Raw genomic sequence first — 14,278 nt, forward strand, 5'->3', positions numbered from 1 at the left:
GTGTAACAACTTGCTAGTTCAAAAGAACTAGCAATCATCATTTAAGTAGTCTTCAAATATCTTATTTCTTTTAAGTTACATTCAAAAGGTATGCAGAGAAAAGAAAAGACTCCAAGATTCGAATGTGTTTTCATAGCTAAAGATTTAGTTGAGAAAGCAGGATGAGGGGACGCAGGTGCCAGACATTGTGTAGAATTTGCACTTATGCTCCATTAATTGCCAGCATATCTTCCTTTTCCTTTTTCCTCCCCTCCCCCCTTTAAATCCCTTTGGAAAACAGCAGAGCAGCAGGCCCAGACTGGTACCCAGCAGCAACACCAGGAGCAGAAGTAGCCAATTAGCCTCCAGAATACAAAGAGGGGGGAAAAAATGATGCAGTTACCTAGCAACCAGAAAGAGCAGAAACAGCTGTGTAGCAGGCCCAGGCTGGTACCCAGGCAGAAACAGGATAGCCAATTAGCACACTGTATTTAATGCTGATGTGGTTTCCTAGTAACAGGCTGTACAAGTCTGTCTGTTGCGTTTTCTCCCTCCCTTCCTCGCATTTTCCTCAATCATGCACAGTATTACTATTTGCCCTAATTACTGTTTCTCCACTGCTTCGAGCGGCCATTATTTTGTCCCCAGAGAAATTGGAAGAACTCAGAAAAAAAATCTTCCGTAATGACAGTATTTAGTTTCAAATTTAGATTAGCTGTAAGCCTTGAGACACTAAACAACAACAACAACAACAAAGAATGAAAAAAAACAAAAAAGCCAGCAAATCGCCTTGTGCCTAAATTTGTAAGTAGCCTATGGGACCTTTTCTATATGCTAATATTTACATGTGGGTGAAGCAAAAAAAAAAAAAAAATTTAATAATGCATACCGTCATTTTGCCATACGCTACATTTCCGAAGAGGCTGAATCCTCTGTGTGCTTGAATTTATTCATATTGATTTTCTGACACTCTCTCCTGAACGCTAGGAACATAAAATGTCTTATTACCCATCAGAGAAGGGAGATGTATCTTTTGTTGTTCTTTTAAAAATACCAATACTAGTTTCAACAAGTTCATGACCAATTGAGAATTCAGTATGAACAATCATTATTTCCTCTCTACAAGAGGACTTGAGTACAAGTAAAGAGTGTGTTTGGCCCACAGTTAGGGGATTCAAACGTGGTAAATTAATAATCCCATTAATGAATTCCAGTAATGTCACCTCCAGTGAGGTGCCATTAAACCCCAAGAACATACAAAATGAAGATAGAAAACTTTTAGAAGCAACTACGCACCACTTTTCTCAAGCATTCCTACCGCACCTTGCTGCTCTTAGACCAGCACACATACAGAATATGTACCAGTCAAGCTTTTCCAGGTTCTATTCATCAGGGCATAGATTATATAATTCTACATTTTTTTTTTAGGGCATCCATTAGACTCCTAGAACCTCTCTCACTTAACAGTGCCTTCAATTGTGAAACCATTTATAGTCCTTCTTACAAAGCATTCCCTCATACGAAAATAGCCAGGGATCCAGAGGAAGACATTATATACCATAACACACTTAACCGGGCAATAATCTACCATGAAAGGAGAGGGCTTTCTCAGCTGAAGGGTTTCTGGCTTCCTTCCCTAAAACAAAAGGATCAATGGCTTCTACCAACTTTAGCTAACCTAGTGAAACAGGTTAGATTACCCTATCCCAACAAAGTTGGGATTTTAAAAAACCATATCTCATTTGCCTGAAAACAATATACCTGACAGTTTTACTTTACTGAATTCCATAAATTAAATGTCAATTATAGTAACGAAAAGAGGATGCATTCTGAAGGCAGAAATAACAAAAGAAGCCTAACTCTTATGTTTTATGATATCAGATGAATGGCTTACAATATAAAATGAGTTTTAAATTATAAATGCACTTTATCTTACAAACAAAATAAAAGGGGTCTAACCTGAATGCAGATAACTTTTGAAGGGAAGAAAGGAAAAGATGCAGGGTCAAAAAAAAAAAAAAAACCAAAAACAAAAACCAGGGACCGGGAGGATTCTGCCAACTAGGCCTAGCTCAGGACAAAGCTGGGCCTACGCTCTCTAAAGAACTGGTAATGGGGTGTCCTGGTCTTCCATCCCTAAAAGCTTCTGGGGTCCAGTCCTGGATCAGTGCCTGACTCTCCTACCTCAATAAGCACAGATGGTGAAGGAGAAGGAAAGGTGAACAGAAATATGGGACAAACCATGAAAAGCTTCTTCTCTCTGCAGACACTCTTAAATAATTTAAGTGGGTTGACCTCCATTATATAAGCTAGTCAGACTCTAACACTGGCAACCAAACATGGAGACACCACAGGAATGAGGAACAATTCTGTAACTGGTTGGCCAAATAACCAGCACAATAAAAGGTCACTAACTTTTGATTACTTTGAATGGTCTTGCTTCTACTAACATTAAGCTTAATAATTGTCATGTCAATATATGACTTTTAAAAATGGTTGAAAAGAAGTTTCTCTTAGAAAATGTACAAAATCCCGTAGCAGAAGAGAGAAGGGGAGGGAGTCAAGGTGGGAAATGCTGCCCCAGCTTCCAACCCACCCCACCTTCCCTCCCTACTTCTTGAAGATTCCTGAAATTCCACTAACAACCTCCCATAATCGAATATTTAAAAAAATAATAATAAGGCATTTCATTCCGACATAAAGACAAGTAATAAAGGAAGGCTTCAAAGGCAGGAAGTGAGTCAGTGCAGGCAAACATCAGGTGTAAGGTTCTTAGGTGGGGCATGAAGAAGGAACTGAGATTTGGGCAATCCAGTTCACCTCCATCAGGGTGGGGATAAATAGAAATTGTCTGGTTGGAAAGAGCCGGGCTCTCACAATTTAATACCTGAGTCACCTGGCAGCTTTGAGTCCCACTACACATATGCCCACAGTAGCCTGGATTCCCAAAGAGTTCCATCTGCTTATTGGAACTAGCCTCCTTACCTGAAATGTCTGTGTTCTCTTGATCCATTTTCAAGGTTTCAACTATAATTTCTACTAAACCCAAACTGGCTATTTTTCAAAAAAAGACAATCATTTTGTAAATATATTTTCATCTCTCCTTATAGTTTATCTAAGCCTTTTTAAAGGATTATTCCAGTTTAAAAACTGTTTTTTTTTCATTACACATGACCTTCTTAAACTCCTTTGTTGTCTGATTCAAAGAGAATCTCATCACTGTTTTAATTTCAAGAGACATAAGTATTGTCTACCCCCAGCTCATTCTTATAATGTCACTTAGCCTGTACTCTTTACAAAAGTCCACTTAATCTCCTCAAACCTCATATGTACAGGCTAACAGTGATCATCACCATCATTAATATTCTTATTATAATAGAAACAGCTTCTGTACATTATCTATTTATTAAAGAGAACAGTTTTGGTTTTAAGTTCACACTTGGCCTTCCCAATGTCACTCTTTCATTTGCACAGACTATTCACGACCTTCTTTTCCTCTTCTCCATCAAACAGAGCTGGCCTAACCTTTAAATCTTAGAATTTATAAAATTCTATTACTTCCACTGCCTTTTCTGAAGTGAGATTCCTCTTTTCTCTTCCCTCATTCCTACTTCCCACCCCCAATCCACGCTCTCTTCTCTTTTGAGATCAGGTTCCAAATATAGTGACTTTATAAAACCATTTTCAGATTTCTGCATCAAAAAGTAAGGTCCTCAGAGATGGGGGAAGGAACAGTGTGTAGTGTAATGGGTGTTCAAGAAATATTGTTTATGATGAAATACTTAGTAATTTCATGCTTTTTTCTTTTCCTTTCATTCTCATTTTAACATGTTTATTTACTTCATGACTACCAATTATCCATTAAAAGGACATCTGAAATAGGCATCCCACGAAGCCTACATTTATTACCATATTATAATAATAAAATAAATGTTCTTGCTGTGTATATGCTGAGTTTACACCATGCCATCCAATATAGGTTTACCGAAATTTATCTTCATAAATGTTAGGAGCTAGCATATTGCTAAATTATCATGTGGTGAAGCTCTAAGAATTTCTTGAATCATAAAATTCTCCCGTCAATTGTTTTCCCTCATCTCATTCCCACCCGTTCTTTTCAAACTCTTTCTCTTCAGCTCTCCAATATGCTAAATCCAAACTATCACACCCTTCTATTCAACTCTCTCCACCTTCTGAACTCAACAGTTAACCCTTATTCTAGTTTCCATCCCATAATAGGGCTTTAATGAGTTTCTGCCTCAACACATGGATAAACTTCATTAGCAGCCATGTGTCTCGGCATATTAAAGGCCTTTCAATGCCTTAAAATTGCCCTGTTTCAGTTGCTATTGTATAAATTCAAAGAATTCTTATCTATGGGGCTGAGGAGGTTGAAAGTGTTCGATGGGCCCCCTACGGTTCCAGACTGAGGTATTTAATTTTATCCTGCTGGTATGCCTGACCTTGAATTAGGGCTTCTATTTATATAAATTAGTGTATTATCATATTGGCATCATTTGAAACGATGAATAGTGTGAATAAACACCCTGTCCAAAAGGAGAAAAGCAACTTTTTCTGAATCGTCCCCACTGCTTCTGACCTCTGATAGGCACCCCTACTCTCATTCAGCGCTGCCTCCCTCTGCACTCTTTCTTGGAAGGGCTGTCCCTTTCCCAGGGACTGCTTACTCAGTGGCACAGCGCCTGACACCTATGCTTGCTTATTACCCATTTGGGGGAATGACCGAGAGAACAAACAAAGTGAATAAGATGATGATCTATCGAATAGGATGCAAGCCCAAGGGACAGGAGGCCTGGGTCACATTTTCATTCTGCCAAGGGCAGGTCAGAGAACCTGAGCTAAGGCATTTTGACACAGCAGGTTCTCAGTCTCCCCCATATGTGATAATGCTTGCCCTAATTTCAAAGGGATGGAGTATTAGCATTTGTCATTTTAACGAGTGAATTGGGACTGTTACAACAAAGTCTCTCTTTACTTCTAAGGCAAAAAAAATGGTTTAATAGTAATGACCATAATAACAATAACTATAACCATAACAATAATGGGCCTAGAAACGGAAGACCATCCCTTTGTAATTTCCTTGTTCTGGTTCTTAGTCACTTGATGAGGCAGTATGTTTAAGGACCCTCCCAACTTTATTCTGTTTAGAAGACACTCAAAGTGGTTTTCATTGCCAATTTGTATTTAAACTATGTTTCTCATTTCCTCCTAATAATGAGTTATTAAGAGAATAACTACTTGATTTCTTTTCCCCTTGCTCGTTAGTATAGACATTAAGAGCTCAGACTTGAGGAATAATCTTTGGTTTGAATCCTGGGCCAGCCACCTAGGAGCTGTGTGACATTGGACAAGTTACTTGACCTCTCTGGGCCTTATTCCTTCACAACTATAAAATAAGAATAGTACTTACGTCATTAGATTAAAAAGGTTAGTATTTGTAAAAGACTTAGAACAATGCCTAGCACGTAACAACTGCTTTATCTTTGTTGAATAAATAAATTATATTCCAAACTTTAAAGAACTTTCATTATATGCATTCAATAAATACTTCTGTTTGTCTTTTAAACATGACACTCATCTTTTTATTTATAATATTTTTAGCTACCTTTTTCATTTGAAAACAAACTATTTCCCTAAATCCGAGTTAAACTTAAAAATGGTAACACCTTAAGACCTGCCCCACAGCAACATAAACTGTTAAACTGCACCCTTGTGTTATTTTCCCACCTAAAAAGCACCCCTTTACATTCATTGGTACGAAATCCAGAATGCCCTCATCCATGGATGATGCTAACAGCTACCCCTGTCCATAAAAAGACCCTCCAAGTAGAACATGTGAGAACATGGCCTTTTTTCTCCCTCCTCTGTGACCAATGACCAACGATTCATTGCTGGCCTTTGTCCTGACTTTATCAACACGACTCACACTGAAAAGTATATGAATATGGACATGGTTTTTATGAATTTCCATATTAGAAAAATCGGCTCAATTAACAAAAAGTGCCATTTTAATCACAGGCTTTTTTTTCTTCTTAGAAGTGATCAAGAAGAAATGTGGAAAACACTTCTTTTTCTTTTTATGTAGAAACTACTAACAGTTCAATAAATTGACTTTTGCTGAACACGAGCATATTAAAGTGATTTTTTAAAAATTAAAAGTGAAGATTTCCTTTGCATCAAAATATAAGGATTTTTTAGCTGACTCAAAGAAGATGAATAAACCTGTGATAATAATGATTGAATTATCGAGCAAGAAAAATATGTTACACAAAGACCAGAAAACAGAGAGGGAAAGAAAGGTCTGTAATGGTTTGGCTGCTAAAGGACATTTTTACACACATGCCAGCACTAAGTGCTCTTCGCAATGAATAAACCATATGTCCATTTTTATATGCTTCCTTTCACTAAGATCCTGCGACTTCACAATATTCCCTTTGTCCCACTCCCTGCCTTGTCTTCCCCCTCCTTCGGTTCCCCCATCCCCAACTTCACCTCCTTGGGCAAACAGTATTTGTGCCCTAGCTACCAACTTGAACATCTGCTACCTTTAAAAAAAAAAAAAAAAAAAAAAAAAAAAAAACCCCTGACTACAAAACACCCCCCAGGAAAAAAAGTTAGAAGGATCAGCATCCAAAAAAGAACAGCCACAAAAGGGAAAAAAAAAAAAAAGGCATATATTTTCCAGCTCAGTAAATTCTATCTATATAAAGATTAAATGAATAACATTTTAAAAATTCTTCGGTGCAAGCAAATCCATGTTACCAAGAATGTATTGTCTTTCTTATGCATAGAGGGAGACCCACACATTTTATTTTATTTCGCTTTTGCAACTGTGTCTCCTTTTCAACATATTACCATATAGAAGAGATACAGCATATATATGACTCTGGAGAAAAGAATGCCAATATTTTCCCTCTTTTTACCCGACGGTTTTCTCTTCTTTGACTTTTTTTTTTTCCCCTGTCCCCAAACACTTCCCCAACTGAAAGATAAAGAAATATTTCCACTGAATTAAAGTGAGCCCAGTGTTAAAATAGCTTGCCCAGATCCAACCAGAGCCCATTTTTTTAAACTCCACTTCAGCATTTGGTGGGCAGCTCTGCCCCTCCACTCGCTTATATGAGCCACTCCTCCTACCAGAATTCCCATCGCCATATACCTTTGCCCTCAAGCTTTCACTAGTCCATTGCCTTTATATGTTTGCACTTAATTTGATTCCATCCTTCATGCTTTTTTCATTATTCTTAGTTCATCCACACCACATAAATTATCACCTTTGTTTTCAGTTCCCCATGTGCCCCATTCACACCAATTCCAAATAAATACTTCTGATCCTCATCCATTTAATCCAAATTAATTCATATTCCCTCTCCCCATCCTCCATCCTCACCTCTAGCTCCCCTCCTGTTTCTTCTTCTTATAGCACCTACTTTTCCTTCCATGCTGATCTCTGAGCAAGGTTTTACAGGCAAAATGCTTCTGGAGGATGCAAGATGATTGCTTTCTGTATTGTTTTGGGAAAGCCAAGGTCTACAGCGCTGCCACCTTCAATGAGCCAATGCCTGCACGTCCATTTGCACTCTACAGCTGGTGTCCCTGAGCACCATACCCTCCACACAGAGAGAGGAAAAAGCTCGTCGCTTTTTGATGGTATTTAACTTTGGCTAACTGCCTTATTTCTCATTTATGTAGAGCTGTTTTTTCACACAATCATCACTAATCAATATCAACAGCTATCGTAATAACTACAACCAACTCCATTACTATCTTCAATGAGCTCTTAAGATGTGCCAAGTATTTTACATATATTGATTCATTTAGTCTTCAAAACAATCTAGGATATAGATAAAATTATCCCTATATTTTACAAATGACTAAGCTGAGACTCAGGGAAGATAAATCACTTAACCAGGTCACAAAAAGAGCCAGAACTCAGACCCAAATCCACCTACAACAAAGCCCCCACTTTTAACCACTCTGCAACTCTGCCTTTCAGTAAGGCAGGGTGCCTCCTTGAGTATATTCCCCATGGGGAGGAGTCTTTCCACATCAGTCCACCATAGGGCAAGTGGTTGCAGGTGCTGGGGAACATAATGAGCTCCACCTTGATAATCACTCTGAGTAGACAATGCCCAAAAAACAAAGCACCAAATAAGGCATCCCTCCTAAAGAGGTCTCCTTCTGACACATCTCTTGGGAGAAGGGGACAGGAAAAAAGAAAAATGCTCCGGACTCCCCCTTGAAAAAAAGAATCTTGCTTCCCCAGAGCTGTCCAGCCTTCCTACAAGACAGGATGTAGCCTGTCTTCAGGTCAGTAATTCAGAAACGTGCCCATAATCATGACTTCCATGTCCCCAACAAAGCTCAACATTCTTGCCTCATTCTGCTTTCTCTGGTTTCCTGGGGAGACCAGGAAGTGAGTCACCATCAAAGCCTGGGAGCACTGCAATGTCTTGTCATGACTTTCCTCACTGACTTGAGAAAGAAAGAAATATAAATAAAAAGAAGTCCTTCAGGACAATGTCAGAAAGGAAAAAAAGCTGACTTGAGCAGGAAGCGTTAGCCTTGGTGTCTGTGGAGTGGAGCACTCAGACTCTTGGGAAACCCTAACTGGGACTCTCCACTTGAGCCACAGGGTTCAAAAGTCATGTTAGGAGACCTTCCCATGAACCAAGCAAGGCCTAAACAGGAAGTTAAGTGCGGAACTGGAGCACCTGCCCAAGTGCTGTGTAGCAGGGAAGCAGTGTGTTCTCGTCCTCCCATGCACGGGACTGATTCTGAGGTTCGAAATAGTGATTTCTTCCAGACACATATTACACATCTGACTTTAGGAAAGTGCTTCTGTACTGCACAGAGATATTTCATGTTCCCACAACCCAGAGCATTAGAGCTGAGAGGGACCTTAAGCTAGTCCGTTTGATGGATCTAGAAAATGAGGCCCAGTGAGATAAAGGGACACCCTCAAGGTCACAGAGCTAGTTAGCGGCAGAGTTAGAATTAGAACCCAGGTTCTTCTGCTTTTCCAGGCAATGAGCTTTGCACTGCACATTTCCTTGGTGGGCACAGATCGCAACTCACCACAGAGCACCAGGAAGACCAGCCTCGAGACCACAACTCCCACCAGCCACTTCTCCCGGCTCAAACCCAATCGCCCGTTTCTTCCCGACTGCACTCTTACTCTGCTGCTCCTACTTTTGGAGCTCTTCCCTCATTCGGCTGTCCCGCGCAAGGAGTACGCAAAACCATACAGGCGACACCGCCGGGACCCATTTAAAACTCACCAATGACAGTAACTGCTCCTAGGATGCTAACACCAAGAAGAAACACCAGCCCTAAGCTTGTATCTCAGAGCACAGAACAAAGACCAGTTCCAAGGAAAATGTCAACCTCACTCTTTTCTCTATAAACCCCATTCTTCCAGATTACCCCATTGCTCCAAAGATCAATACGATCCCAGGGAATCACCGCAGAAGTCCTGAGGAAAATGTACAGTCCCCGTCGGTCCCCACTCTCCCTTACCACACACATAGCAGTGTAATCACTTTAGCAACTTCTCAGTAACAAGCTCATTAAAAAGCAATTCTGCCATCTCTCCATAAAGCACGCGCCAGAGAACAATGCAAAAGAGGAGATGCCAATTAATTATAGAATGATCACATCTAATGAACTCTGAAACCCTCCTGCTGTTGGTGACTTTGATGAAAAATCAGGGATGCTGGGAAAACAGTGAATAGGGACGCCCCGACTACCTTGTTTAACTGTGAGTTCTTTCAAATGTGCCTCCTCAGATTCCAGGGCTGCTCAAAACTGCAGAGCTACACTCATAAAACAATGGAAAGTGTCAGGGAGGTGACAAGTGTGTGTACGGTGTATGGCTGTGAGTCGCACCGCCAGAGCCCCATTCAGGCCTCTTTGCAACTGCGTGCTCCGACCCCGTGGCTGGTCTTGCCTCTGAAAGGATCACACAGCCAGCGAGCGACAAGCCCATGGCCTGTGCCAGGACATCTGCAGAGCTCAAGGTCACATGCGTCACTCTGCTGCCCCGCCCCAGCCCTCCCGCTTGGCTGCCACCTCCAAGTCAGCACAGTGCCACTCCTCAGGACACGGGACACGGGAGCCCGTCCCACCGAGAGGCTAAGGGAGGAAGGAGAAGAAGAAGAAACCACGTGCGGCCAACTTGTACCACTACCTGTGTGAGTCCTCTGGTGGGCCTTTAGGTGGGAGCTTTTTGTATAAACTTTCCGGCACCCGTTAAACTGACAGCGGTGAACCCTCTTCTTGTTTTCGGGGCATGCCTCGGCCCCCACCCCTCCTTGCTCACTGTCGCTCTGTCCGCTTTTAACTGTCCCAGCTGCCGCCACAGCCGCCGCTGCTGTTGCCACCCCTCCCACCTTGACCGAGCCGAGTGCAGCCTTCTTGGCCACCAGTTTCAACGTCACCGTGCCATCCACGGCTGAGAGAGTCTGTGAGGTTTTGACCAGATGGCGGCTGAGCTCAGGGGACGATGGGGGCGTTAATGAGGTCACTGCGTTGAGCTGGGCCTGGTTGACGGCTGTGTAGCTGTCGAGAGAAGAGCTGGTTGGCTGGAGGCTGAGGCAGGTCTCAGATAGCAACTTGTCCCGAGAGAGTAGAATGTCCACTGCCGAGCTCTTCTCACAGATGGTGGCTTCCACAGGGAGCAGCAGCGGGTCCAAGCGCCGGAAGCTTTCCTCTATGCACGGGGGTGGAGAAGCATGGAGGAAACAGTCCAAGTCCTCACCGAAGGTCTCCGAGATCCTCCTAGGCTCCGTCTGTAGGTAGCGTTCCAATTCAAGGCATGTCTGCAGAGGGGAAGGAGGGAGGGAAAGAAACAGCCATCAGAGGCAAAGAACACCACGAGGCCACATGTTGACAGGCAGAGCAGTAAGAGACCAAAGGAATGGTTTTGTGGCTGGAATCTGAAATTCTCTTGGTGAAAGGTCTGACCTTGTTATTTAGTCCCTGAATTCTTCTGAAGGGTTCATAAGGGTCACATCATTCAAGTTTAATGAAGGGGAACTAGAGGCCCAGAAGGGCTGTCTCACACCATCAAGATCCCAGAGGACATTCAATGATAAAATGGCCTCTTGCTCCACAACCCAAGTCAGCAGGTGAGATGCTCCAAGCATTGCTAGGAGTTCCATGTAACCAAGAAGCAAATAGAATCAAAGAGTCTTCTAACCAAAACAAGACTTCCCATAGTCCAACTTAATTTTCCAATAGACTTGAGCAAGTCGCAAAAATCAATTTTCTGACTTGCTCAAAAGGATAAATCATACCCACCCCAGCTACGAGGTGACCTCAGTCACAATCAGGGAAGAGCAAGCCCTGCCTTGGATTCCCTAACCAGCGGGAATGGATACTGTTCTAAAGAATGCCTCTCACAGCACCTCTGATATGCAAGACAAAACTCCCATTGTTTACAGCAAGTTATTCAAAATACAATTGCTACCTGTTTTGTGGCAAGGAGCAGAAGTAAGTCCAGTTACAATGGTTTAGCATCTATATGTGATAAAAATAAGTTCAAACACAGCTATTTGACTTGCTAAAGATAGGACCCAATATATTTCAACATAAAGCTTTCACCTGGTAAAGAAATAGAGAAAAAGAACTGAAAAGTTCAGAGCTGGACAGATCTTCATCCATGGTAGTCTTTGTAACATGGTGGAAGCGCTCTTAAGGCAAAAGTGGGTATTTAAGTTTATACTTGAAAAGCTCTCCTCAGTTAAGAATCCTGCCCTTCCAGAACCTTGTATAAAACCATGGTGCTAACCTGCACCATCAGCTCAATTTGCTCTGGCTTCTGGACTTCAACAAAGAAACACTGATGGCAATTTTAGAATGAGACTAGCTCCTTCTTTACTGCCTCCCTAGTAGAGCATCTTTGATTTCAACCAATGTTTGGATCTAAGGCTTTTATTCTGTTAAGAATATATTTTAATGGTATACCTAGTTGTGTTGTATCTGTTAAAGATTTTAGTTTGGTGACATTTCAAAAGGTTGTTTTTGTCTTCTCTTTCTTATCCCATTTATTCTCCCATAAATTTCTCCATTAGGAGATGCACTAGCAATGGGGCTTACAATTTCCCAGATATAGAATCATAGAACCATGGAGTTTCAGAGCTGTTTGTCTAGATTTTATGTAGATGTAGATTGTGCTTCTCTAACACGTTCACATGTCAGCATTTTACCTGTTTTTCTCAGACTGCATGTGATAGCCATTCCATGCTCACTACTTTGATAAGATTCTAGCTGCCTACCTAGGGTTAGCATTCAACCTCTAGGCCAGAATCCATTGATGGTCACTGCCTTTGGTATCCTCTGCCAGCTCGCCCTTCATGGCTACCAAACCCTACCTGTATCCTTATGACATCAAGGGCCCACCTCCTCCCACCCTGCTTGTCTCACTCCACTCTTGTTCTCTGAATAACTCAAACTCTACATGCAAAGTTCTTTCCTATTTGCCAAAGTATCCAACACCACCTTATATACTTTGACCTTCAAAATCTTTAAATTATTGCTTATATTCTTCCACTGGTTATATATTTGTCTTATGTCTTCTGTTTATTTTTTGTTATTGTTATTTTTTATTGAGGTATAATTGACCTATAAAAGTATATTCACTTCAGGTGTACAAGATAATGATTCCATATTTGTATATACTTCGAAAGGATCACCACAGTAAGTCTAGTTACCAGAAGACTGGTTTTTAATCAGCCTTATGGTAAAACTCTGCATTAAGAATAAGAAAACCAGATTTTTAACTATGAATCAACTTTGGGTTTCACCTTTGACTTTTAATAGCATAAACCAATGAATGATTCTAATCTTCATTCAACACTCATGGCGTATGTTTTTGTTCAACTACTGTATCCACAGCAAAGTGAAAGGTTTTCTGTGTGTTGGAAGGAGAATATATTAATAGATACATGTGATGTAGGTGCAGGATAAATAATTACAAGCTAAAAATGACATGAATTTACAAAGCAAAGTGATACCAAATAAAATACTATAAAGTGTGTTGATAAGTTCTTAGGGGATGAGTGGGCAAGGAGGTCTACACTCTATAATATGAAGGCATTCATCAAGGAAAGCTTATTGGAAAAGTCAGTTTTGATTCTATTTTATGTATTGATTAAATAATAGCTCTGGCTGAGTAGCTTCCCACCACTTTATATATGAAACCAATACTACTGAATTCTCAGGTTTAGAAATTTACATTATCCTCAGTTGCCCCTTTCTGAATTCCATGTCTCAAAAATTTTCCCTTTCCTTTTTCCATCTCATTTCTAGAAATTGTCATTTACTTCTCTCCAATACTGAAACCCTCTGGCTTAGCTCCAGTCAATTCACTTCTGAATTATGAGATCTTACTCCTAAAACCTCCATTAAAGCTTCCTTTCCTTTTTAAAACCCTCACCTACCAAGCACAGTGCCTGGCACCAACAGATACATATATCTATCAGACAAAGATAAAATCAACTTTATATTATTACTTTGATTATTTTAACTCCTCCATTCCATGAAAGTCATCTCCTGACTCCCTAATCTGGATGATGCTGAGGCTAGCAATCTTAGAAATGACCACTAATAAATGTTTTCTGGGACACAACTGTAATCCTTCTTTAGCTTTGTCCAACCAGATTTTTGAGACATGGATATGTTTCAGGTAAAAATCAGCTGAATCATGGGTTGTAAGTTGTCCTTGAGGCAGTTCCCTGCCTCACACGCAAAGACTATTTCACAACCTAGTCACCACAGTCTTTCGATAGTTTTTGTATGTCATGTCTTCTTACATACTTTCTAGCTCAAAGATTTGAAAGCCACTGAGAAATTGTTGTGATCGTTAAGAAGCTCAGATCTCTTCATATTCAGAGTTCTGGGAAACAGATTCTAAACACATTTACATACTTTTCTGGTAAGGTTAAAAAATAATCTACCCAGTATGTCCTACTTTAAATCCCAGGAGAACACAGGTCACAATAATGATCTAAAGATAGAGACACACCTACTAAAATGTGGAAAATGCTGGACCACTTAAGAGCAGCTATCACTTGCAACCCTAATACAGGGCATTCTTATTCTATCTGAGAATGAGAGAGGTATGAGTACCCATCAGGATGGACTGGATAGCCCTATGAAATCATTTTGAAATGGTTTTTGTCTTGAGAAATCCACTTCTTATAATATTCTACTTAGATGAGAAGATTCTGTGAACCAGAAACTCATCAGAAGTGCTGGAAATTAAAATGTCAAGAAT

General features: G+C 40.7%; 1 protein-coding gene across 3 annotated transcripts in view; it reads right to left on the reverse strand.

Annotated features, from left to right (window-relative positions):
• The window catches only part of LOC111143205 (Kruppel like factor 7), an 82,984-nt gene that overhangs the window by 29,285 nt on the left and 39,421 nt on the right, over positions 1-14,278 (reverse strand). Inside the window, exon 2 of one of the 3 annotated variants that reach the window (XM_022496787.1) lies at positions 10,392-10,820. In XM_022496787.1, the coding sequence (XP_022352495.1) occupies positions 10,392-10,820 (429 nt within the window). Of the gene's footprint in view, positions 1-9,902; positions 10,821-14,278 lie in introns of those variants that run through there. The other 2 variants (XM_022496778.1, XM_022496770.1) reach the window with 2 other exon arrangements.

The sequence above is a fragment of the Enhydra lutris genome, unplaced genomic scaffold (assembly GCF_002288905.1).
Source record: "Enhydra lutris kenyoni isolate GAN:26980312 unplaced genomic scaffold, ASM228890v2 scaffoldscaffold1, whole genome shotgun sequence".
NCBI lineage: Eukaryota > Metazoa > Chordata > Mammalia > Carnivora > Mustelidae > Enhydra > Enhydra lutris.